Below are 26,823 nucleotides of genomic sequence, written 5' to 3' on the forward strand. Positions count from 1 at the left end.
AGTAAGATTAATCTGATTCAACTGAATAAAATATAGGGTATACTGCAATAAAGTGCTATAGCAGATTTTTTCAAGTATGAGATTATAGAAGATGAAGATTATTTACATAAGAATTGGAGACATAAAATCTGATATGAAAGCTTTGGGAAAGGGTTGACATTTTATCATATTCTATTTTATTTTTTATAGAGATTTCTATACCCAACATGGGGCTTTAACTCATGACCAAGAGATCAAGAGTCTCATGTTCTTCCAACTAAGCCATCCAGGTGCCCCCGTTTTATCATGTCTTATGATTAATTCTTACTATGAAAAATATGTCTGTTAATGGAGACATTATTGTGTTCAATAATGACGTTCATTAATATGTTCAATAATAATGAACATCATGTGTTCATTCTGTAATTATTGACTCCCTTATTAGGTCATATGGGTGAAAGTTCAGTATTATATTATTTGTAAACATGTTTACTAGTTTTCTTACCTGATTTTTTTGAAGGTTAGCTTCTTCTAAGAGCTGCATGCTATTTCTGGCTCTTACAATAGCTTCATATTTTTCATTTTCTAATTCACTGCACTTTGCTTGTAATTCTCTGGTCTGGTTTTCCAAATGTGCTTTTTGTGTTCTTAATTGGGTGGCTTCTTGGATTGCTATACAGAGTCTAAAAGTAAATAATTACATTGAGAAAGTTAAATTTTTTTTTAAGATTTTATTTATTTATTTGACAGAGATCACAAGTAGGCAGAGAGGCAGGCAGAGAGAGAGGAAGGGAAGCAGGCTCTCCGCTGAGCAGAGAGCCCCATGTGGGGCTCGATCCCAGGACCCTGGGACCATGACCTGAGCCAAAGGCAGAGGTTTTAACCCACTAAGCCACACAGGCGCCCCGAGAAAGTTAAATATTTTTAAAAGGAAGAAGGAAAGCAGTAGATTTACTGAGCATCTATAATAGAACAAACACTATTCTGGTTACTTTCACATGTATTTTTCTCATTTGAACTGCAAAAAGTTTTATAAGGTAAGTTTCATTATTTCCATTTTAAAGAACAACAGACCCAGAGAGGTGAAGCATTTGATTAAGGACACATGGTTAATGAGCTGTGGGGCTGAGAATGAGCCTAGATATCCTGACTCTAATTAAGTTACACTTTCTACAGTATCACAGTGTATTATATAGTTACATGATAATGATTTAAAGCAACTCCTTAAAGAATGAGTTATTCTTTATTTACATGGTCTTTTAAACATTTTCCTTTTTTGCTTGGCTCCCTTTATCCACTCTCTACCCAGGTAACTCATGTTAATTTACTAACATGTATTTTTGAATATTTTTCTCTATGTTCATAAAATCGTGTATACATATATATATATACATGTACATACACAGATATTACACATTGGTCCATAGGTTTTAAAACATAATTTGTGTTATAAAAATGAAAATCATAATATATACCCTTTTCTGCACTTTTCTGCCAATTTTTTTCTGATGGGTAATTTGCTTGTTCCTTTATACGAACTCTCTGAACACCCTCAGGGTGTTCTGTATGCTATAAATATTTTTCCCAAATATACTTTTTTGGCTGTTTTTGCCTGTTGACTCTATTTAGGAAATCTTTACTACACTAAAAATGTTCATTTTAATACAGTTAAATTTGATTTCTTAGATTTCCTCAAAGACTGCTATACCTTTATATTTTTACTGGTAAATCTTAAATGCATCTGGAGTTTACTTCTGAATGTGTTGTAAGAGAAAAGTCCAATTTAACTTTCTTCCAGATTAATGGTCAGTTGTATGAATACCATTAGTAACTGATGAATTGAAATAATCCCTTTAACATACCTAAAATATGCAAACATAATTATTTACTTATGGATTATGATGTTTCATTATCTATTTTATACCCAAATCATGTCAATATTGCTTTATAGTAGGTTCTGATACATTCTGGTAAGACAACTCTTCTCTTAGAATGCATACTCTATTTTGTTATTTTCAGGCATTTCTTTCTTCTAAGTGGTGGCAGAAGAAGCATTCTCTATCCTCTCCTCATTCCCACTCCCACACAGAAGAACTTCCCTGCTCTAGCACACCTCATACTCTCCCAGTTTTTGGAAATGAGAGGTGGCTAGCTGTATACAGTACATTAAAAAATATCCTTAGATTTTCTTACACACGCAGTGATCTCTTCTTAGAGAATTATTTGGTTAGGTTGTATTATAGCTTCATACTAAAAGCAAAAAATCCTAAAACCACAATAACAAAATCCCCAAACTCTCACACTAAAAAGACAAAGCACCGCTGAATGAAAAAAACAACTTGATTTTGACTCAGTACTATTAGAATTAAAAGGAATTAAAATTCATTATTCAAGAGTTTACTGTTTTCAGTCTTTATTTTTTAGCATTTATTTGTATAGCATAGAATAGCTACTAAGATAAAAGAAATGAAAAATCTACAACCACAGGCTTCTCTTAAGGTTAACGTAAAGACGTTCAGGAAAGCAACAGTACAATCAAAGCAATCAATAAACTGCTGAAAAGTTTAGAAAAATGAAAAGCAAAACCCAAAACCCCTAGCACTTAAAAATCACAACTCTTTTCATCAGAATCTCAAGTTAGTAGTTAAAATCAATTAGTTCTTAACTGCCATGAAAAAGAAATTATTTTTATTAATACTTTGAAGAACAGGAAACAAAAGGTCAAACACACTTTTTTTTTTTTCTTTTGGTCAACAAACAATAAATTAGCTTTGGATCTATAAGCCGAACTGAGATCTCAATTTTTAATGTGCTCAGAGCAGCAGACTATTTCTGAGTGTAAAAGATTCCAATCATACAGAGTAGATTTTTCAGCTAACAACGGTAAACTCTACCTTGTGAAATATCACACTTGATAATTTTTAAGTCTTTTAAGGGAACGTTTAACAAAGATTAGGGAACAACAAAAACAACAAAAGATTTTATAGTACACATTTACATTAAGAGACCTACTAAAGAAAACCTATAGAATATACTTAAAAAGTAATCCAGACCCTCAAAGATAACTGAAAATTACTGCTCCAGAAGACTCTAGAGAAAATACCTATAATGATTTCTTGAGTATTTTTTTCCTCTTGGGTACCTTTTTAGTAAGATAGTTTTTCTGTTTAATTTTTATCCAACTTTGTTCTTCTGCTTTAAGATGTAAAGAACATTTTTGATTTGGGGATTGACTGACTATGACTGCTTTGGGGAAAAGGTAGACAGAAATGATCTTCAAATACAAATTCAAAATATATCAATGTTTTGAACATGATTTTTTGAAATAAACAATGTCTAATAAATCATATTTAAAACCTATGATTATAGTTTGTTTAGCAGTTATAAAATACATATCCTAGAAAATATCATAAACTGAAACTCCAATATAGAAAACCTTTGAAGCTTAAAGAGAAAGCTAGATGTATTTAACAATTTACCTTGTTTCTAATTGTTTTATACTATATTGTAACTGCTGTAAACGCCTATCTGATGCTTCCTCTCTTCCTTGAGCAGACAACATATCCTCCTCCTAGAAAATAAACAAACTGGAAGCTTGAGTATGTGAAAATACAATACATCATTATACAACATAAAGAATTCACTCTATAAAGTTATTATACTTCCAGAATTTAAAATGTAAGTTTAAAGAAGGGATACCAATACAGCATTATCTAATCAAGTCCTTAAAAATAGACCTAGATGTCTGAGAGCTGTCCATGAAATGTTTCACTAAAAAAAATTCTGTAGCATAGGATTTATGGTATGACTCATTTTACATTAAACAATTTAAACATATATGCATATACATACACAGAAAAAAGGTCTTTAAGCTACAAACAATTTGTTAACAGTGATTATTTCCTAGAGATTGGACTGCGAGGTAATCTTGCATTTCTCTATTACATATTTTGTATATACATTGTGCTTTTCTTTATATTTTTCTATATTATTTGCATTTTTATGAATAGCATGCACTACCTTTATAACTAGAAAAGTAATAAGGTTGAATTTTCAAACAACTAAAAAGGAAAATAAGCAAAAACAGTTTGGAAATAAATCATGCACATACTGAAAAGGGGGAAGAGAACCTCGCTATTATTTTTGTATTAGAAAAACAATAACCTAAAGTTGTTGCATATAAATTTATACCAACATTTCAAACTATATCTGTAGTGCAAATCTAACAAAACAAAGCAGGGATTTGTATGCAGATAATCTGCCTTCAGAATATGTTCTTTTAAAACTTGGATATACAGCAACCCACTATAATCATAGAATATTTCTTCTCTGACCTAACAATGCTTTGAAATAAATAGGTTTGATTTATACCACCTTTAGAAAAAATCCCGTTTATCCTTTCTTGCCTTCTGTTGTGTTAAATATTTTTTATATACTGTTTTAATTCTATTGAATTTTAGCTATATCTCTTTGATTAAGTTTTAGTAATTGCTCTAGAGATTATAATATGTATCTTTAACTCATCCCAATTTATTTATTAGAGTTAATATTTAGTTCAGAGAAAACACTGGAATCTTGCAGCAATGTATTTATCTCCATGTACTATCCTAGTCTTGAGTACCACTGTTATATTACATCTGCATACTTTATAAATCCAACACATAGGCACAGATCACTAACTCTACCTCTGAAACTAATCATACCCAATATGTTAATTAACTGAATTTAAATTAAAAAAAAAACATCACGTACACTGCTCAATTCTGCTTTAAAGCAGTCATATCTTTTAAGGTATTAATTAAAGAAAAAAATGCACAAAAATTACTTCATATGTACATTATTGTGCTCTTAATTTCTTCCTATATCTGAGTCACCATCTGGTGTCCTTTCCTTTTAGCCTGAAGAATTTCTTTTGGCCTTCTTTGAAGAACAGCTCTGCTAGTGACAAATTTTCTGTTTCGTTTATCTGAAAATGCCTTTATTTCACCCTCATTTTTGAGGTACAGTTTTACTGGACATAGAATTCTTAGTGAGCATTTTTTCCCTTCAGCATTTCAGATGTATTATTCTAATGTTTTCTGCTTCCACGTTTTTTGTAAGAAGTCAGTCATTACTCTTATAGCTGTTCCTCCATTCATGACGTGTAGAAGTAATTTTCTTTGTGTTTATCCTACCTGTTTTCCACCAAATTTTGGAGGTTTCCAGCCATTACTTCTTTAAACATCTTTTCTGCAATTCCAATTACACTTCTGTTGGCTTGCTTTGTATTTTCCAACAGATCTCTGAGGCCTTGTTAATTTTTCTTCCATCTTTTATTTTATTTTGAAGATTTTTATTTAGTTATTTGACACATAGAGAGAAAGAGAGAGAGAAAGAGCAGAAGAAGGGGGAGTGGCAGGCAGAGGGAGAGGGAGAAGCAGGCTCCCTGCTGAGCAAGAAGCTTTATGCTAGGCTCCATTCCAGGACCCTGGGATCATGACCTCAGCTGAAATCAAGAGCCAGCTGCTTAACTGATGGAGCCACCCAATGCCCCGTATTTTTCTTTCAGTTTTTAAACTCTGTTTTTTGGATAGGAAAATTTTTGTTCATCTGTCTTAAAGTTCATTGTTTATTTCTTCTGCTTTTTCCAATCTGTTCTTGAGCCCATCTAATTAAATCTTTATTTTGATTGCTGTACTTTTAAACTCCAGAATTTCTATTTTTTAAAATTATTTTCTATTTCTCAGTTAACATGCTCTATCTGCTCCATCACTAAAGCCTTATTTTACTTTAACTTAAATACACATTTTCTTTAATTCCTTGAACATATTTAAAACCACTTATTTGAAGTCTTTGTTTGCTATATCCAAGAGCTGGGTCTGCTGAGAGTGAATTTCTACTGACTGCTTCCCCTATCCCAACCCCATCAGTCACACTTTCTGGTCTAGAAAGTTTTGGTTGAAAACTGGATAATACAGATAATGCAATGCAGTTACTTTGGATTCTGTTTTGTTCTTCAGGATTATTGGCTTATCTGTTCAAGGAGACAATTTTATCTTGCATCCATTCAAACTCTGGAATGTTTCCCCTACAGTATGCAGCAGCTGCCATCTGTAATCAGTTCTTATTTCTTTCCACGGTTGCTTTTTTAGCCAGGCTTCTTGGATATTCTCCTGTGCCTACAGACTTTAAGGATCAGTCAAGTTTGGGCAGGGGTAGGGCTCATCCTCTTCATGATTTTGTTGCTCTTGGAGATTCCCCTGTAATTTCAAGCTGCTCTGCTTGCTTTGGGCTCTGTCCTCTGGAACTTGAAACATTAAGGCTTTAGCTTCTGTTGCTTGAATAGCATACATTTCAGGAATGCAATCAATTATAAAAGCGGCAAACTCAAACATATAGTTCCATATAGATCTTTTTTTTTTTTTTAAAGATTTTATTTATTTATTTAACAGACAGAGATCACAAGTAGCCAGAGAGGCAGACTGAGAGAGAGGAAAGGAAGCAGGCTCTCTGAGAGCCGGATATGGGGCTCGATCCCAGAACCCCGGGATCATGACCTGAGCTGAAGGCAGAGGCTTTAACCCACTGAGCCACCCAGGCGCCCCATAGCTCTATCTTTTAAGAGTAGTTTTCTTTCAGGTCACTGACTACTTTTTCACTGAACCCCTCCTTCACCCCCAATATGCATACTCTGGCTGTCAGCCATGGATCTGGTCAGAGTTTATACTCAGAATTTAGGTTTCTCTCTCTGTTTTTTGTTGTTGTTCTCTTGCTGCCAATATTTCTTCTTTAAATTTTCAGCTGCTTCTCCCACCTTAAACTTTGATCTTGGCCATTTAAATCCATACAAAGCTGTTATTTTCTGAAGCCATAGGTATGGGGGTTGGCGAGAACTCTCAGGCCAGAAATTCAAAAAATTTACAATTTGTATCTCTTTCAGGGTCTTTCTGTTTTTGGGTGTGTCCCAGGATTTTAAAGAATGTATCCAAGTTTATAACTGTTATCTATGGGAAATTTTACATAAGCCTTTAAGGAATCCACCATTAGAAATCTATAATCAACTTTCACAGATTAGGAAATAAGGCTTAGAAAATTTACACAGCTAGTAAGTACCACAGCTAGAATTTTTAATAATTAGATCCACCTAAATCTAAAGCCTGACATTTCCTTGACACCTTCCTGAAATGTCCTTATTACACATAAAAACAAGAGTTTCTTATGCCAATAAGTATTTCCACAAATAACACAAAATGTAGTATTAAATGCTTCTTTTCACCTATGTATTACCAATTAATCAAACTTGATCTTGCCTCAATGTCTTTCAGTAATGATGTGTTCAGGAATGACTACAATGTTTTATTGATTCAGGAGAAAGTGAATGGAAGTAAAGTTATTTCCAAAAGTATAATTTGGCTTCCTAATTTCATATTTTATATTTAGAGAACAATAAAATGATTTTAATTTGCTTTCCAGCAACCCTCTTTAACACCTAATCCAAAATAGTTTAACAATAAAATTCAGAGAACACTAAGTTAAAGGCTTCCAGTTGTCTTAGAAATAGGAAAATACCTTCTTTTGGATTTGTCCTTGAAGATCTTCCGTCAAGATAGTTAACTCTTCCACTTTGGCTACTGCAACTGTCAGATCTAACTTGCCTTGCCTACAATAGAAAGTAAATTATAATAAACACTTTCATAGGGCATAAAGAATTAAAAAAGCTAGAAAAGAGGGGCGCCTGGGTGGCTCAGTGGGTTAAGCCTCTGCCTTCAGCTCGGGTCGTGGTCTCAGGGTCCTGCGATCGAGCCCCACATCTGGCTCTCTGCTCAGTGGGGAGCCTGCTTCCCCCTCTTTCTCTGCCTGCCTCTCTGCCTACTTGTGCTCTTTCTGTCAAATAAAATCTTTAAAAAAAAAAAAAAGCTAGAAAAGATATCTAAATTTGGTAAAATCGGCAATAACTCTTATGTACCTAAAAATGGATCTAAGGGGTAGATACTGAAAGACTCCTTTATTACTGATAAAATGCATGTGGAAGAGAGTAAAGAAGAAAAATATAGGTGAAGGGCATGGTATAAAGTGGGAGTCATTAGTACTTTATTTGGATAAATTATATTTCATAATCAAATGATTCATATTTCATGAGAAAGCACTTTATCATCTTAGTAAATTACCTAACAAAAATGGCACTGCTAAGTAGAATATAGTTATAACTTCCTGAATTTATAGAGTTAAAGAAGTAGCACTGATTGGCTTTTCTATCAAAATGAACCAAAGCTTCAATGCCTTGATCATTCCTTAAACATCAGAAGTATGTATTACATAACCACTTAACATGATGAATTCAAACATTTGTCTAGTATAATACTAGTATTATTATAATACTATAATAATACTATATATATGCTATATACTATAGTATAATACTTTTTTTTAGAAATTATAGTTGCAAAGGATAAAAATGACAAGTTTTTTGGATGTTCCATCAGTATTAAATAAGTTTCAATACTTCTTGACTCCCCATAGAAAGATTTTAAAATAATAAGACTTTCTGAAACAGAAAAAAAATATTTTTAATATCCTACCAATTAAGTATTAGGTATGAATACAAAACAAAAAAAATATGAATACAAAACACTTGGATTATGTAAAAAGCATACATTTTTAGGAACAAAGCTACTTTAGTGTAGGAACTGTCCATATTCCTTTCTTCCTTCCTTCTTTCTTTGTAAATATTTTACTTATTTGACAGAGAGAGCAAGCAAGCGAGCGAGCGAGTATGTATAAGCCAGGGGGAGGGTCAGAGGGAGAGGGAGAAACATACTTCTCACTGAGCAGGGAGCCTGACACAGGGCTTGATCCAGGAACCCTGTGATCACGACCTGAGCCAAAGGCAAATGCTTAAGACGCTTAACCGACTTAGCCACCCAAGAGCCCCTCCATACTTATTTCTTAATTATATTTTATGTAGGTATTATAAATCAACCATTTTAGTGCTGTTGGACTTAAAAAAATTGTTTGATAGGAAATTCACGATATATGTTAATTGACTTACTTTTGGCTAACAGTATCTATAAATTACATTACTGATTAGCATACAACAATAGGAAATAAAAATCTAACAGCAGCTAAAATGTATCAGATAATTATTAGGTAACAGAAACTGTCCTAAATGCTTTGCAATCATCTCACTTACTACAATCAGTTTACTCTGTGAATTAAGTACCATTAAGACTATTCCACCAAACTGAAGTCAAGAGAGTGAGGTTGACAGAGATTTACCAATTTGCCCAAGGATTCACAAGTAATGAAACTGGTATTTAAACAGAGTCCTCTATGATATACTGTCTACAAAAAATGGTTCCAATACTATAAAATTAAGCACTTTAGGAAAATGCTTTGTTTTGAATAAATCCAATTTATAAAAATCTGAATTTATCAGACATAAAATAGACTTTTTCTACTTGCAAAATAGTTTACCAAACAACAAAACTAAAACTAAAACCCACCTTATACCAATGTATTTAAAATCTCCTTCAAGGTTAAGAGAATTTCAAGATTGCAGCTACTATATGAATCCATAAATGAACCTACCATTTACAACACTCGGTATATTTTAAAAGGAAAAACTTGAGCAAGATATTTAAGTAGTAATGATAAAATTGAGTAAACTCTAAGGAAGCATAACACCCACACTGATTTGGTTTTCTTGTCTTCAGATAGGGATAACAATGTTTGTTCTACTTATCTCATGCGTTGCTGAACAAGTCAAAATATATACTGTATATTAAGGTGCACTATAAACTACAAACAAATGTAAGGCCACAACATGATTAAGAAAAAAAAAGGTTAGAGACATAATCAGAATAGGGTGCAATATGGCAAACTCCAGAGTCAGGAACCTAGTTCTGTCACTGACTAGTAATGTGGCCTAATGCAATTCACCTGACACAGTGTCTCAGCTATTTTATGTTCAAAAACAGGGAGGTGGATTGGACAATCTGCAAAGACCAAAACCCTATAATAGTTGCTCTCCTGATTTCCAATTTTCCTAATGATTCTAATTCTAAACTTTCAATTGTGTATTCCATTTCCACTTCACGGCCCAACCATTGGTCCCATCATTACTTCCCAGGACTATTCCAATGGTTTTCAAACTGAAGTCTTCACCATGGGTCTCCTCCTTAATTCAATTTCTATAATGCATCTTATCTGCAAATTAAGGTTTTCTACTGGTAAAAATTCCTGTTTAATAACACTTTCTGGATTCCCTACTTCTTTGGGCACACAATCAACATTCCTCTGCATGGCATGTAAGGCCAGCCATCATTTGGCCTCAAGGAGTCTCATCTCTTGCCAATTCCCTTCATGTTAATTATTTTTTCAAGTATAACAGAGCACTAACTCACTATTCCTTAAAACAGATCCTTGTGTATTTTTTGACATGTTTGACTGGACTAAATTTCTTCCTTGTTTTCTCATATATTCCTCAAAAATTTTCAAGACATAGCTCAAAAGACTCCTCATCTCCAGTCTTCCCTAACTTCTCCTAGGCAATAGACCTTATAATGCCAGTCTGCATAATACATAGCTTTGTACATTAACACTGACTTCCTTGTGGAATTGTGAGTTTATTAAAAAATGTATATTCCATATTTAAGAAAATATGGAATATAAGATCATTAAAGGCAAGAATCACATTTTAATAATTTTAAATCCTCAGGAGATAGCACAGTACCTGGCATATATATGGCAGACATGTAAATATGTCATAAATCAATGAAAAAGCATAAAAGGAGAGGAGATAAACAGTAACAGGTACAATTTATATCTTGATATTTTACTTTAGATCCTGCATACCCAATGTGATATTTATGTATATTTATGTATATATGTGATATAGAAATATTTATAAAACTATATATAAACCATATAAAACTATATTATATATAAATTATATATTACACATAATAAAGAAATCATTAAAATTTTATATATAATATACAAATTATATATAAATTATAAAAATATATATTATAGATAATACATAAAATATATAAAAATAATATATCATATATTATATACCTTGTTTCACAAGATAGAAATGAACTAAATACTTTTACTTCTGGCATGAAATACTAAAAAATATTCTAGAATAAAAATTGTAAGGTCTGGGGTACCTGGGCAGCTCAGTGGGTTAAGCCTCCACCTTCAGCACAGGTCATGATCTCAGGGTCCTGGGATTGAGCCCCACATCAGGCTCTCTGCTTAGCAGGGGGCCTGCTTCCCACTCTCTCTCTGCCTACCTCTCTGCTTACTTGCGACTTCTGTCAAATAAATGAGTAAAATCTTAAAAAAAAAATGTAATGTCTGTCTTCTGGACCTTACTCCATCACCACAAAAGCCATTTAATTGGGCCAATCACTTAACCTTTCTCAGTCTCAGAATTGTAGCTGTAAAATACAGATTAAGAACAATTTTCTTGCATAGCTCACAAAGTTAACATAAAGTTCAAATAAATTAATGCATATTAAAGCACTTTTATAAACTTTATTTAGTAGTTTATTTGTAGTTTATACAAATGCAAACTATTATCATAATTTTGCCTTTTTTAAGAATTTAAATTGTCAAGAACCGCGTGGTAGAGCTAGATTACAGCCGAGAAAGCTTTGGGATGCTTGAATTTTAAGCCTTAACTCTTGGCCAAAAAATGGAAAGTAGTATTTATGATGTGCTGCTTAAAAAGTATGAATCTCACCTGGTAACCCCCAAACAGGATTTGTCTCCTGATGGTTTTTCACCTAGTACTAGGTAGACAACAGGGATGGACTATGTGAGTAGAGGGAAAAAAAAGACACATCTTGGTAACTGAATCTGGAGACAAAGCATGTCTTTGTCTAAAGACCCTAGGGATGCTTGTGGCTGAATGTCACCTATAACCTGTATGCCTGTTTATGCTTTTTTTTAACTGCATGAAATTAAAAAAAAAAAAAAAAGCCTTATGTGAGTATGCTCTGCAGAAACTTGTCAGTCCTTTCAAATATTCAAGCTTGTAAAACCTTTGAAGGAATCAACAAAAATAATACTAATTTTATTTTCTGAAGGATGTTTAATAACTATATGTTTATACTATTTTATATGCAAATGTCTTAGATATATGTCTGCTTATGGATATAATTTTATAAAAGTCAAAAATAGTTTTCTTTTTGGAAAAACACATTTGCTAAAAAAGAAATAAGAATAACTAAATGCTAACAATTTTAATGTTAAAGCTACACTTTATTTATTTTTTCTCCAAAGGAATATTTTTTAAATGCATAATATTTCATTTTCAGGTATGCTTCCTTGTCAACTTAAAATTTCTGGGATTTGATTAGCAGAGAGGAACACAGCTGTGGAGTAAGAGGACCCTAGGCTTATCTTGTCCCACAAACACAACTAGCTAACTATCAAATCATCCTAAATATCCCAGAAATTGACCTGAAGATTGACAGAAGAAACTCCACAACTAACGGGAGAGAAGAGGCCACATCAAAAAAGGTAAGAAGTGCAGAGATGAGGTTTAGGGGTGCTACAGAGGGGAAGGGGCTGTGGTCAAGGAGAAGGACAGAGAAGGGGGAACTCACAGAGGAACATACAAGGAGAACATTTCCTCAAAGGCTTTGGCTTAGAAAATGATAGGGGCTGAATTTTGCAGGTTCTTGGAACCAGCTGGCCTTGAAGCACTGGAATTTTAAATTTTGGTGGGCTTGAATGGAATAGAGCCTAGAGGGCACTGTGCTGCTCTTAGAGAGAAGGCAGGCAAACAACTGGGAGCAGGCAGCACAGAAACAGTGATCTGCAGAATGTATGAGGCACAAATAGGGGAGATTATTTGCTCTTCTCATAGTGCATCTCTTATAGGCAGCATTCACAGAGACACCTTTCTGAATTGGCTGGTGCCATTTCCCTCCCCCAACCCTCAACATAAATATAGAGCCACCTGGGGGAAGCAGCACAGCATGAATATTGGCTGCCTTAATTGCTTATACCAAACCCCAACCCCTTGAGCTGTGGTGGAACTGCCCTTCTTAGTCAAGCTTGCCTCTGTTTCAGTGTGGTGGGCCCCTACTCCAGAACACCAGCACAGTCCCCTTCCCACACCACATCTCCAGATCAGAGGGTTCTACAGGGCCTCAGTTCTGGTGGAGGTGATGTCAGGTCTCATTTCACAGGCAGACCAGAGCACACCTCATTAAAACTCACTACATTCAGTCATGGACCAAATACTGTCCACAGGAGGCTAGGAGAGCCTCTGCAGATGACTGGCCTAAAGGACAGAGCAGCAAAACACAAAAGCAGAGCATACTCAGTACACACTGGAGCCACTCCCTGAAGTGCCAGATTTCTTCTTCATAAGGCCAGTACTTTCAGAAGCAGGAGACATAGCTGGCTTTTCTAACACATAGAAGAAGGCAGAGATTAGACAAAATGCTAAAATGGAGGAATTTATCCCAAATGAAAGAAAAGTATACTATGGCCGGATATCTAAGGATAACAGATACAGGTAACATGTCTGATGAAGAATTTAAAGCAACAATAATAAGGATACTTAGTAGGCTTGAGAAAAATAGAAGACATCAGTGAGACACTTACCACAGGAACTGAAGAGTTAAAAAAGAATCCATCAGAGATGAAGAATACAATAAATGAGATTGGAAAAAGGAGTGATGCAATGAACATCAGGTTGGAAGACACAGAGAAGTGAACTAGTGATCTAGAAGACAACAGAATGGAAAATAATGAAGCTGAATAAAAGAGAGGAAGAATCCTGCAACATGAGAACAGATTTAGAGAACTCAGCCACTCCATCAAATGTAATAACATTCATATTATAGGAGTCTGAGAAGAGAGGGAAAAGGTGGCAGAAAATTTATTTTAAGAAGTAACAGCAGAAAACTGCCTTAATTGAGGGAAGGAAACAGACATCCAGATAAAGGAGACACAGAGAACTCTCATCAAAATCAACAAAAGCAGGCCAACACCAAGACATACTGTAATTAAATTTGCAAAATACTGTGATATAGGAAAATATCTTAAAAGCAAAAGACAAAAGAAGTCCTTTGCTTATAAGAGAAATGCTACAAGGCTGGCTGGAGATCTCTCAACAGAAACTTGGTAAACCAGAAGGGAGTGGCATGATATATAGTCAAAGGGCTGAATGGGCAATATCTGCAGCCAAGAATATTCTATCCAGCAAGGTTACCATTCAGAATAGAAGGAGAGATAGATTTTCCCAGTCAAATAAAAACTAAAGGAATTCATTACCAATAAACCAGCCCAGCAAAAATTATCAAAGGGGGCTCTTAGGACTGCAAAGGAGAGATCAAAAGTGACAAAGCTAAGAAAGGATCAGAGGAAATCACCAGAACAGTGACAAAACAAGTGATAAAATCACAATAAATACATATTTTTCAATAATCACTTAGAATGTAAATGGACTAAATGCTCCAGTCAAAAGACAGAGGGTGGCAAATGGATAAAAAACCAACAATACCCATTTACATGTTGCCCACAAAAGACTCATTTTAGACGTAAAGATACCTGCAGATTGAAAATGAGGGGACAGAAAACCAATTATTATGCAAATGGATGTAAAAAGAAAGCTAGAATAGCAATACTTATATCGGAAAAACTAGCCTTTAAAACAAACGTAAGGGAGCTAATTGATAGTAACACAATAATAGTAGTGGACTTTAATACCCCACTTACATTAATGGATAGATCATCTAAACAGAAAATAAATAATGGCTTTGAATGACACAATGGATCAGATGGACTTAACAGATATTCAGAACATTCCATCCTAAAAGAGCAGAATACACCCCCTTCTCATGTGCACATGGAATAATCTCTCCCGAATAGATCCCATATTAGCTCACAAAACAGGCCTGAACAAATACTTGACTGAAATATTTGAAAATTATTTGAAGAACTGAAATAATACCACGTCCCTTTTCTGACCACAACACTATGAAATGAGAAAGCAAACACAAGAAAAAATCTGGAAGGACCACATACATGGAAGTTAAACAACATGCTAGTAAACAATGAATGCGCCAACCAGAAAATCACAGGAAAAATTAAAAAAAAAAAACATGGAAACAAATGAAAATGGAAATGCAATGGTCCAAAACTTTGGGACGAAGTAAATGCAGTCCTAAGAGGGAAGTATGTAGCACTATAGGCCTACCTCAAGAAACAAGAAAAATCTCAAATAAACAACCTAATCTTATACCTAAAGGAGCTAGAAAAAGAACAAATGAAGCGTAAAGTCAGCAGAAGGAAGTAATTAAGATTAAAGCAGAAATACGTGATATAGAAACTGAAAAAAAATGATAAAACAGATCAACAAACCCATGAATGGAATGAAATCATCTGAATGAAATGACATGAATGAAACCACATGAATGAAATCATATGGTATTTTTCTTTGACTTATTTCACCTAGCATAATACATTCTAGTTCCATTCACATCATTGCAAATGACAAGAGTTTCATTCTTTTTCATGGCTGAATAATATTCTAGTCTCTGTGAGAGTGTGTGTGTGTGTACCACAAGTTAACTATTCATTAGTTGATGGACTCTTTGGACTCTTTCCATAATTTGGCTACTGTTGAATATTCTAAATATTTTTTTTTTAATTTTAAACATTTTATTTATTTATTTGATAGAGAGAAAGCACAGAGGTGAGTGAGAGGGAGAAGGAGACTCCCCACTGAGCAGAGAGCTTGATGCAGGGCTTGATCCCAGGACCCCGAGATCATGACCTGAGCTGAAGGCAAAAGCTTAACTGAGTCTACCCAGGCACCCCAAATATTCTAAATTTTTAAATGTAAAAGATAAATGCACACATCAGGTACTTTAATAAGTACTTCTGTAATTATTTAGTATAAATAAACCAATCATTTGTGCTTAAAAACTTCTGAAAATCCCCAAACATAATTTTAGACAAAGTTCTGAATTTTTAAGATCATTGCTGTTTTTAGGAAACTGAAATAAGAAGCACAAGTTCTTGTATTTTATTTTTTAACTTATTATTTATTTATTTTTGGAAAAGTTTTATTTTAATTTTCTCTCCTTTCAATCTTTAGTTTGTAGTGTAATGATTAAACCTATTCAAAAGACAGAAACTTGCTGAGAAACTCTAAAAACAATGTATAATAATTCATGTACTGAGCTATTAAAATTTTAAGAGGTTCCACAGTCTAAACATAGTTCATTTGTATATAATTTTTATATAATTTAGTTCAAAATTATATATAATTTAGTTCAAAATGCTGAATTCTATGTTAGAATATAATTTTCTATCATACTAGTAGTTCTCTATATTTTCTGTGTATGAGAGTGAGCTTTTTGCAACCATATGTGCATAGTCTCTGAGTCTTATTTCAGAATATTGGGGGGAGGGGAAGGAAGGGTAGTACCCGGCATCTCTCTTTTTCAGAATCACTATAGTTGATTCTATAGCTACTGTCTTAGATTTTACACAATAACTCATAACCAACATGTTTATCTTTGCAAAAATATTGTAAACAATGATTACAAATACAGTTTTAGAGTGTTACAACTTTAAATACCACTGATAATCTGGAGAACACATTAATTTTCTGTTATTATATAGGCTTATACAATGGACATGTTCAAAAGTTTTTACCACACACCTGTCATGTATCAGACACAAAAGATGTTTTGCTAGGTAGTACAGAGCACACAAAGATAGGTGAGATACAGTTATCTTTATTTTATATTATTTTTTTAAAAGATTTTATTTATCTGAAAGAGAGAGAGACAGCGAGAGAGGGAGCATAAGCAGGCGGAGTGGGAGAGGGAGAAGCAGGCTCCCTGCCAAGTAGGGAGCCTGATGCATGGCTCCGGATCCCAGGACTCTGGGATCATGACCTGAACTGAAGGCAGCCACTTAAGGACTGAGCCACCCAGGCGCCCTATAGTTATCTTTAGAAGGGCCACAAAGCACACTTCTTCAAGCACTACCCAAGATAAAAAGAAAGTATTATGATTCAGAGTAGGTAGTATATTTGCATTTAGTTCAGAGAATATTGAAGCAGGAGGTATTTAAAATGAGAATTGGCTGAGAAATGGTGAATTTCACAAGCAGAGACAAAGAGAAGCTTCAGGAAGGAGCAAGTACTAGCATGAAGGTAGGAAAGTGAAGGACTTGCTTAGAGAAGATGGGAAATAAGGCTGGAAAGGTGATGGGAGGTTACAATGTGGGTCAATTAACAAGTTAAGTGATCTGTATTACTTTAAATGCAAGGACTTGCTCAAAAATGGGATCAGAGCTGTACTTTTGGAATTTAAATCTGGCATTTGTACGTCAAAAACTAATGATGTACTATACACTGGCTAACTGAATATAATAAAAATAAATAAATAAAGTAAATAAATCTTGCACTTATGAAAAAAGTTGGACTAGAATGATGGTTCTGTCTCCTCCTTTAACCAATAGATCATAATAAATGAGCCAGAGGCAGGAAAGATCTAGAGTGATGTCGACAATAAGTAAGCAGTTCCACTGGGTAAGATGGCATAGATTTTACCAGGATAGGATCTAAGAGATTCCATCCATTCATTCTTTGAACAAATATTTATTGAATGCTTGTAACATGCCAGACACTGTGAATACAGTCAGGACACGTTTAGCTTCAAGTGTTGGTGACTCATTCAGTTTTCTTTTTTAAACTGTATTTCTGGAGCCCTAGATTTATTTCATTAAGCACGAAATGTAAACCGTACTAAGTACTATTGTCAGCACTGGTGATGCAGTAGTAAGCAAGGGAGATAAAGCCCTTGTCCTCATTAAGTTTACATTGTGGAGGCAGAAAGACAATATATATGTAAAAAATAAATGAAGTAATTTCAGAGTGTGATAATGCTATGAAGCACATGGTATAGAACAATGAGAGAAAGACATGGATCATCAGGAAGAGCCTGTCTTAGCAAGGATATTTGAGCTAAGGCCTAAAGGACAATGGGGTCAACTTAGGGAAATCTAGGGAAAGTTGTAAGGCAGAGAGAATTAACAATAAATGCAAATAATAGAAGAAAGGTACTTCAAGAAATTACAATTAGCTAGGATGTATTACAGAAAAAAAAGTAGAAATCAGAGAGGAAGGCAGAGAGGTCCTATCATATAAGTACCTTTGGACACAGTAAGAAATTTGCGATTTGTTCCAATTGCAATGAAAATCCCCTGAGTGTTAAAACAGGTGAGCGATGTGATTTGTTTTATGTTTTGAGGAGACTACTTGGGCTGGTGTATAGTGAATGATTTACAGTGGATAAGAGTGAAAGCAGAGAGATCAGATAGAAGACATAAAAGCAAGAGATGGTGATGGCTTGGGATAGAGGTGAGAGTGGTAATGATTGGATTTGTGATAACCTGGAAATAGAGCCAAAAAGATTTGAATGGGGGGGTGGTGGTGGTAAAACAAAAGAGAAGTATCAAGCAAAATTCCTAGGTTTGATGACAGTATTAATTACAAGATAGGGAAGATTTGCACTCCTTACCTCAATCGTAGCAGTTCCACTTATATCATTTTTATATATTGGGGTTGCATGTATAAGATTTTTAAAAGGGTTCTGCTGCTAAAAAAAAAAAAAAAAGTTTGAAAATCTTTGCTCTACCAATTAAAGTACAGAGCTCCACAAAGTGATCATTGCCAGAGGCACATATCGGGGAAACGGTATTACTGAGATTAAATTTTAAGTTGGGTAGGATAAATGTGATCATATAATATAGCTAGAAATTTAAGAAATGTCTACTTTCAGGAGGTAGACTAAAGAAGTAGAAAAAGCTAAGAAAGAAAAGAAATAGCTACAAAGGTCAGAGAGGAAATCAGTGCACAAACACAAAAGATAGTAGAGAAATGTTCAAGAAGGACAGAAAAATCATCAGTCAAAAAGAATGGAAATTTTGTTTTCAGGTAAACAAGGTAAAAGGTACCAGTAAACTTGAGGAAAAGATTAGAGAGGTGGGACTAAATCTAAGTTGAAAGAAATTCCAATGAGTGACTATAGTACATACAGATTCTTCTTCCAAGCAATTTCAAAAAAGGGAAAGAAAATACAGTAATCTGAAGAAAATCAGGTGACATCTATATACTGGAGGTCTTGGGAGAACCCCACAAAAGAGAGACTAAGAGGGATTGCTTTATATATATCTTATAAAAGCCTACTTACATAGGTTGGATATCAAAGTAGAATGGAGGAGAGCATAGACAGTAAAAGTATAGTATATTGCAAAACTGCAGAGAAGCTCATTTTATTTCTATTTCAAAGATGAGGAAACGGAAATTCAATCAGTTAAGCATCCTGCCCAAGTCAATAGAAAATAAAAAAACAAGAATACAAATATAGAGCTGTTTGACTTCAAAGCCTATGCTCTTTAAACTTCACACCACTCAGAAGAATATTCTTAGTTTAGGTGTGCAAATGTGGAGTATTAGCAAAATATAAAATACCAGTAAGATACACAGTTTGAAGTAAAACAGTAATCCCCTATTAGAGGTAAAAGTTCCAAACAATTAAGTCATGAATTTGTTTCTACTCTTGACCAGTATGTTCTAGAGCTAAGTCTAATATTCTTTATGCCCTCTAAAGATGAAGAGGAAAAGAAAAACATTTTTGAGTAGGGGGTGAGTGTAAGTAACCCCCACTTTTTTTTTTTTAAAGGGGTTGGAGCATGGGCAGAAGGAGAGAGCAGGCTTAAGGAGGTATTACACCCAGTGCAGAGCCCAACTTGGGTCTTGATCTCACAACCCTGAGATCATGACCTGAGCCAAAACTGAGCTGGATGGTTAACTGACTCAGTCACCCAGGCGCCACTGTAAGTAACTTGTCCTCATAAAGTTTACACTGAAGTAGTAAATAACATTGAAATAAAACAGTATGATGGGATAGGAAAATGCCAACAAAGGCCTTTTTTTATCTTAATAGATGTTTTCTATGCTCAGAAAACTAGCTGCTAACACATAAGCAACTGTGGCAATTCTTATGACAAGCACACCTGCACAGGGTCATCTCTCATGAGGGATAGTTTCCAAGAAACACTATGAATCAAAAGTGGTGATCCATGAAATCCAGATTTCCAGAGCATTTTTATAAGAGAAGACACAATATTATTCAAATTTGGACATGGAACATCTGAGAAAAATCTGTTATCTCAGCTAAAATAAAACTATTACATGGCAAAGGTATATACGTATATTTCTAAAATAAATAAAAAATTATTGGCACATTTTTGAAGAAAAAAGTATGCATTCATAAAAAAATTAACGAACACAATGAATATACATAGTGATTTATGTAACTTAAACTTTGTTGCACTAAGCATAAGATTATACCTAAAATTACATTCCTATCACATCAGCTCTTACACTCTTCAATAAAACCATTCAGTTACAAAGCATTTTATGATCACATTTTAAAGATTTCCTGGATTTTATATCATATTTAAATAGAACATTAAACATAAAAAATACACAAATGTGTCTATCATGCATTTAAACCTAGAGATGATTAGTAATAAAAACAGATTTAAAAGTCAATATAGGTTAAAGCCTGGATCCATAATGGGAAATACTGAAAAATTTCTTAATTTATCCGCAAGGCTACTACTAGTTATATTAGAAATGTTTGTTTTTTTTTTTTCAGGTGTGCATTAGAAAAACTACTAAGCAGACATACATTACTCCACAACTGAAGAATTTAACATATAATTTTCTAAATAATTACAGTCCAAGGAGAGTTGTGCCCCAAAAGAGCAAGGGTGAAGTACACTAATGAAAAACCCACATAAATTTAGTTATGCCCCTCCAACGAGAAGCAATTTAATTATTTAACTGACTTAATGACTCAAAAAATGTTTTTTGAGCACTTGTCACATGTCTAGCACTGTGTTAGATGATGGCAAGATAAAAATGGCTAAATGAGGGGATTATAAACCAGCAAAGATCAATTTGTAAATAATTATATACACTAAAGTGTTAAAAATACTCTAACAGATGTATGAGCAGTCTACAACTGAAGCACAAAGGTAGGCATGCTTGGTTCCTATGCAAGGAGGAAGAAACCATAAAGATTTAGAAAAAGATTTCTAGAAAATGTGACACTTGAGTTGAACCTTGAAAGTTGAGACATTTATCAGCAAAGGGATTTCAGGCAGACTGACAATGTGAACAAAAGTAGGGAATTATGAAATAGCATGGCTTGTTTGGGAAACCGAAAGTAGTTCAGGAAATTAAAGTGAGGACTGACAAAATACAGAGTTAAGTTCCCAGGGGTCAAGTCACATAAGGCTTTAATGTCATTTTGAGTAATTTGAATTCAATCCTACAGGCATTTAGTAGCCATCAAAGACAGACAGACATGATTAGACTTTATTTTAGAAAGATAATTTTGAGGACTATGAAAAAAGAAGGTGGGGAGGGCTAAGTTAATTTGGAGGTTAATACAGCATTGATGGACTGAGCAAAACAGTAACAATATAGTGATAAAAAAGTAGAGGACCTGAGAGACATTTAGAGGGTAGAGGTGGAACAGCAAAGGATTTTGGATGCTTTCTGGTTTTCTGAAGCAGGAACTGGATGGTGTCATTCACAAATATAGAAAGATTCAAGAGCTATGATAAGAAGCTCAGTTCAGTATCTTTGACCTATGTGAGTGGAAATAACCAAAAGAATCTCAAGCTAGAAAAACTGAATGGGATCTCATCTTTGGAAATTGTTGAATTCACAAAAGATGTGTGAAATGAGTCCAATTACAACAATTTTTAGGCTATATCTTACAGAAACTTATTAAGGACTGTTTCTACACTCTGAGCACACATGTATATGTTTAAGTTTTCAATAAATATAAAACAAGGTGATTGACAAGTTACAGATTCTTTATATGAAGATAATATCTGTATCTGCTAATGAGATCATTCCTTAGTGGCTAAAATATTTTTTAATAAATATTCTGACGATGCCAATCTGATGAAAGGCTAATAAGGATCTCTATGCAAGTGCTTTGGTCAATCTTCACAGCTATGCCCTTTTACAAGTTATTCTTGAGGGGTGACTGGGTGGCTCACTTGGTTAAGCAGCTGGCTCTTGATTTCAGGTCAGGTCACGATCTCAGGGTCCTGGGATAGAGCCCAGCATCGGGCTCCACACTCAGTGGAAAGTCTGCTTCTCTCTTTCACCTGCTCTGCTCCCTCTGCTCTTACCCTGCTTGTGGCCTACTTGGTTGAGCCTCTGATTCTTGCTTTTGGCTCAGGTAATGATCTCAGGATTGTGAGGTCGAGCCGCACACTGGGCTCTGCCCAGATTCTTTCCACCTCCCTCTTGCCCCACCCCGCCACTACTCTTCCCACAGCTCATGCTCACTTGCTCTCTAAAATTAAAAAAAAAAAAAAAAAAAAGGCAGATGTACAATCTGATCACATGATTTGAAAAATAATCATTTCCATAAGTTAGCTAAATATACATTATAAACAAAATATATGACAAAAAAAGGACTGAAAGAGAAATAGCATAAAATCTCATCTTAAAGTGAATAAATGCTGAGTATATCCACAAGAAAAGAGTAAAAATCTGGTGTGATGAATTGAGAGAAGTCTTGGAGAAGGCAGATTTTAACCAGATTTTGAAAGTTGTAAGTTTTCTGAGAAACGGAATAATGATCAAAGGCAAAAGGAAGAAGCCAAAATTTTTCCAAGAGAAACAGTAAAATGACTACTTTGAGCAGTTAGTACATAACTGGAAGGCTGGGGGTGGGGGCAGGTGAATGAAGGTTCTTAGAAACTAGGTTGAAGAGTTTTATCTATGAGAGAGCCTCACCAGACACTACTGAGAAGGAAAAGATAAAAGCTTTGTTTATAAGTTCCTATGATTCTATTTTTTTTCACTGTAAAACCAGACAGCAAATGAAACTAATTGTTTTCAGTATAAGTACAAACTTAAACAAACCTAGCATTTAAAGAGTTTTCAATTTATTTATTCTTGGCATAGTTTTAGGGGCATCTCAAAAACCTAAGTTCTGGTAATGTCAATATGCCCCATCATTCAGAATCTGTCAAGCTTGAAAGCAACACCCTCTACTCTAAAAGAAGCATCTGCTTATCCTTATGTTTCTCCAAATCTGTGGCAGGAAAAGCAAGTATAGTTTTATGTATACAACCATGAACTGCTTAATGCTAAGCTACAGAATATTGTCAGTAAATATTATGGCAAAATTGCTCACGGACAATTAAACACTTAAAAACTTTTAGGCTTTAGAAAATCACAACTACCTTTACTGATATCTAACCTTAATTTAAAATCTTAGGCCCAAATATCCAAAAACCAAATGAAACTTCCATGCAGATGTCAAAAGTCAATGTAAGCGCTCATGATCCTTTAATAATTAACTCTCATTCTGGACTTTCTTACTTCTGTGAATACTGTCAGAAAGCCAGGTTTAGAAGCTCACCAGATTAGCAATTATAAGATAAGAATTCTAATTGCATGAATTTGTTGTGCAACCCTGGATAAGACAATTCCTGAACCTTTGGTTCAGTTTGGTTTCTTTAGTTAAACTAAGATGATCATTAAGATAGCTTTAGCAATAAAATTCTGAAATTCTTCCCCGTCCTTTAGTCCTATATTACCAAGTTCCACCCATTTTTCCTATATGGAATCTTTAACATGCATTTTAAGTTTCTATTATCATATGACTGCAAGTCTTTATGAATCAATTTCCTTACTCATCTTCCTTCCAGAATCTCCACACCCTGGTTCACCCTACGTACACCGTAAGTCACATTCTTTTTTCTTCTACTCTTTCTGAACCTTGAGCGCAGAGTGGAGCTAATCACACTACTCTTTCCATGACCCATTTCACTATTAGCTGTGAAAAACTGCTCTCATTTGTTTCTTTTATTTTTCTGTTGATTCCCAATCCCTCTCTCATTCCTTACTCTGTAGGTTCACATGAAAATGCAATATATTCTTGGACATACACATATACTGGTAAAATATATATTGTTATTTGCATGCATTTATAAAAAATATTTTATTTATTTGACAGAAAGAGCATAAGCAGGGGGGACGGCAGAGGCAGAGGGAGAAGCAGGCTCCCTGCTGGGCAGGGAACCCAATTCGGGCTCGATCCCAGGAGACACTTAACCGACTCAGCCACCCATGCTCCTACATGCATGTGTTTTTATGTTATAGATCCATATCCCTTTTTACTTTAATAAAACCTTGTTTTTTAGATCTATGTTGCCATAACTATACCTTTACATGTAAATACATGTTTCTAAATGATGCACAGTATTCCACAGGATGCAAACACTACATTTTACCTATCCATTTACTCAGTGACACACACTTAGGCTGCTGCCAATGCCCCACTTCTACAAATACAATCATTAACTTGAAGTTAGGGAAGCTCAGTCCTAGTAATTTTTAAATTTTATTCTTTTATAATATATATACACATACAACATATATACATTTTATTTTACTGTATACCGTGATATGTATATAACTAAAAAAGTATATATCCATAACCAATATACATTACTGTTAAAAGTATTTAAAATGTGTAAATTGTATCATCCTGTACTGTAATTTCCTTTGGTACCTTGTTATTACACTCCACACATTTCTGAGACTGATAATTGGTATCACAATTATCACATTCTTTCAGTAGCAGCATTTAGAAATAGTATCACATTATTTTAACTTGCATTTTCCTGATTGCTATGACTTTTGAAATGTTCATATACTTTGCCCAATTCTTGGACTTTTACTTATTATTATTGATGCCTAGTTAATGTATCCTCAACACTTATGTACTATTAATTATATGCATTGCAAATGTCTTCTCACAGACTAAGAGTTGCTTTTTCATTTGATATACTGATTTTTTAATAGAAGTTTTACATTTAACATATTTAAATATATTAATCCTTCCTTTTTGGCCTGGATTTAAATTTTGATTAAAAAACACTTCCCTAGGGGCATGTGCACCTGAATGTCTATAGCAGCAATGCCCACAATAGCCAAACTATGGAAAGAACCTAGATGTCCATCAACAGATGAATGGATAAAGAAGATGTGATATATATATATACAATGGAATACTATGCAACCATCAAAAGAAATGAAATCTTGCCATTTGCAACAATGTGGATGGAACTAGAGGGTATTATGATCTCCCTGGTATGAGGAAGTTGAGATGCAACGTGGGGGGTTTGGGGGGGTAGGAAAGGAATAAATGAAACAAGATGGGATCGAGAAGGAGACAAACAATAAGAGACTCTTAATTTCACAAAACAAACTGAGGGTTGCGGGGTGGGGGGAGGGGGGAGAGGGAGAGGGTGGTTGGTTTATGGACATTGGGGAAGGTATGCGCTATGGTGAGTGCTGTGAGTGTGTAAACCTGGAAATTCACAGACCTGTACTCCTGGGGCTAATAATACATTATATGTTAATAGAAAAATTAAAAATTAAAAAAAAACCACTTCCCTGTACCCCTGGGGCTAATAATACATTATATGTTAATAGAAAAATTAAAAATTAAAAAAAAACCACTTCCCTAGCAAAATGTTCAAGAGAGATTATTCGATATTTAAAAAAATAATCTATACAGTCTTACTCTCTACATTTAGATACTTAATCCATAAAACCATATAAATACTTAAATGTGAAAAGCAAAACCTTACAGACTTTTTTTTAATGGATAGCAACCAATCCTCATATGATTGTTTTCCTACTGATTTATAATCCCCCCTCTGTCATATACTAAATTTCTATTTACTCTTTATTCTGTTCTATTTTGTCAAACTCATGCTCTTACAAATAACAGTGCTTTTTATTCTTCTACAGGATGGTCTTGGCAAATGGCCCTTCCCTATTTAATGATGTTAGGATTAGATTACCAAGTTTCTCTCAGACACATATACACACAAAATACAGAGGTTTTAACACAAATTACATTAAGATTAATTTTAAAGATCTGGGAAGATTTATTCTCATTAGGGAATTTAATCTTCCTATTCAAAAAAGCTGGCCAATGAACAACATGGAGCACTAACCCACCCCCCATGTAGTCAACAATCCACATATAATTTTTGACACCCCCAAAACTTAACTACTAATAGCCTACTGTTTACCAGAAGCTTTAGTGATAACATTTACAGTTGATTAAACCATATTTTTTGTTATACATATTATATACTGTATTCTTAAAGTAAGTTAGGGAAAAAATATTAAGAAAATTCTAAGGAAGAAAAATACATTTACAATACTGTATGTATTTATTGATAAAAATCTGCATCTTAATGGACCCATGAAGTTCAAACCTGTGCTGTTCATGAGTCAAGTGTACTTATCTATCCCAGTCTGATGACTTTAAACACTATTCTTATGTTGATCATCAAACATCTCATATCTTAAGTCCAGATCTCCATTGAACTGCTTGCTAATAGTTATCAGCATTAGGATTTCCAGTAGTTACTGCAAACTCAATATGGCCCAACTGCTCCATCCCCATCAAATCTGGCCACCTACACATAGAGTTCTGCGTTCATTCTTCAGTTGCTTATGGAAAAAAAAAAAAAAAAACATAGGTCACCCTTGATGACTCAATCTTTCTGGTTCCTCCACCCAATCAGTAAATCCTCTTAAATCTATCATATAAAACATTAAAAAAAGATATCCAGAAAGTGACCACATCTTAACCATCTCCCACTGTCACCACCACAGTCCTACTGAAATAAGTCCATTGGAGAAAGACAACTATCATATGATCTCTTTGATATGAGGAAGTGGAGATACAA

At 34.3% G+C, this 26,823-nt stretch overlaps 1 protein-coding gene across 2 annotated transcripts in view; it reads right to left on the reverse strand.

Annotated features, from left to right (window-relative positions):
- SCLT1 (sodium channel and clathrin linker 1) overlaps positions 1-26,823 on the reverse strand; it is a 178,001-nt gene that overhangs the window by 83,448 nt on the left and 67,730 nt on the right. For both annotated transcript variants that reach the window (XM_080796975.1, XM_080796976.1), the window contains exons 10-12: positions 7,528-7,618; positions 3,459-3,550; positions 485-662 (exon numbers count right to left, since the gene is read on the reverse strand). In XM_080796975.1, the coding sequence (XP_080653101.1) occupies positions 485-662; positions 3,459-3,550; positions 7,528-7,618 (361 nt within the window). The remainder of the gene's footprint in view (positions 1-484; positions 663-3,458; positions 3,551-7,527; positions 7,619-26,823) is intronic.

This window comes from Martes martes (assembly GCF_963455335.1).
Source record: "Martes martes genome assembly, chromosome: 2".
In the NCBI taxonomy this organism is placed as follows: Eukaryota; Metazoa; Chordata; class Mammalia; order Carnivora; family Mustelidae; genus Martes; species Martes martes.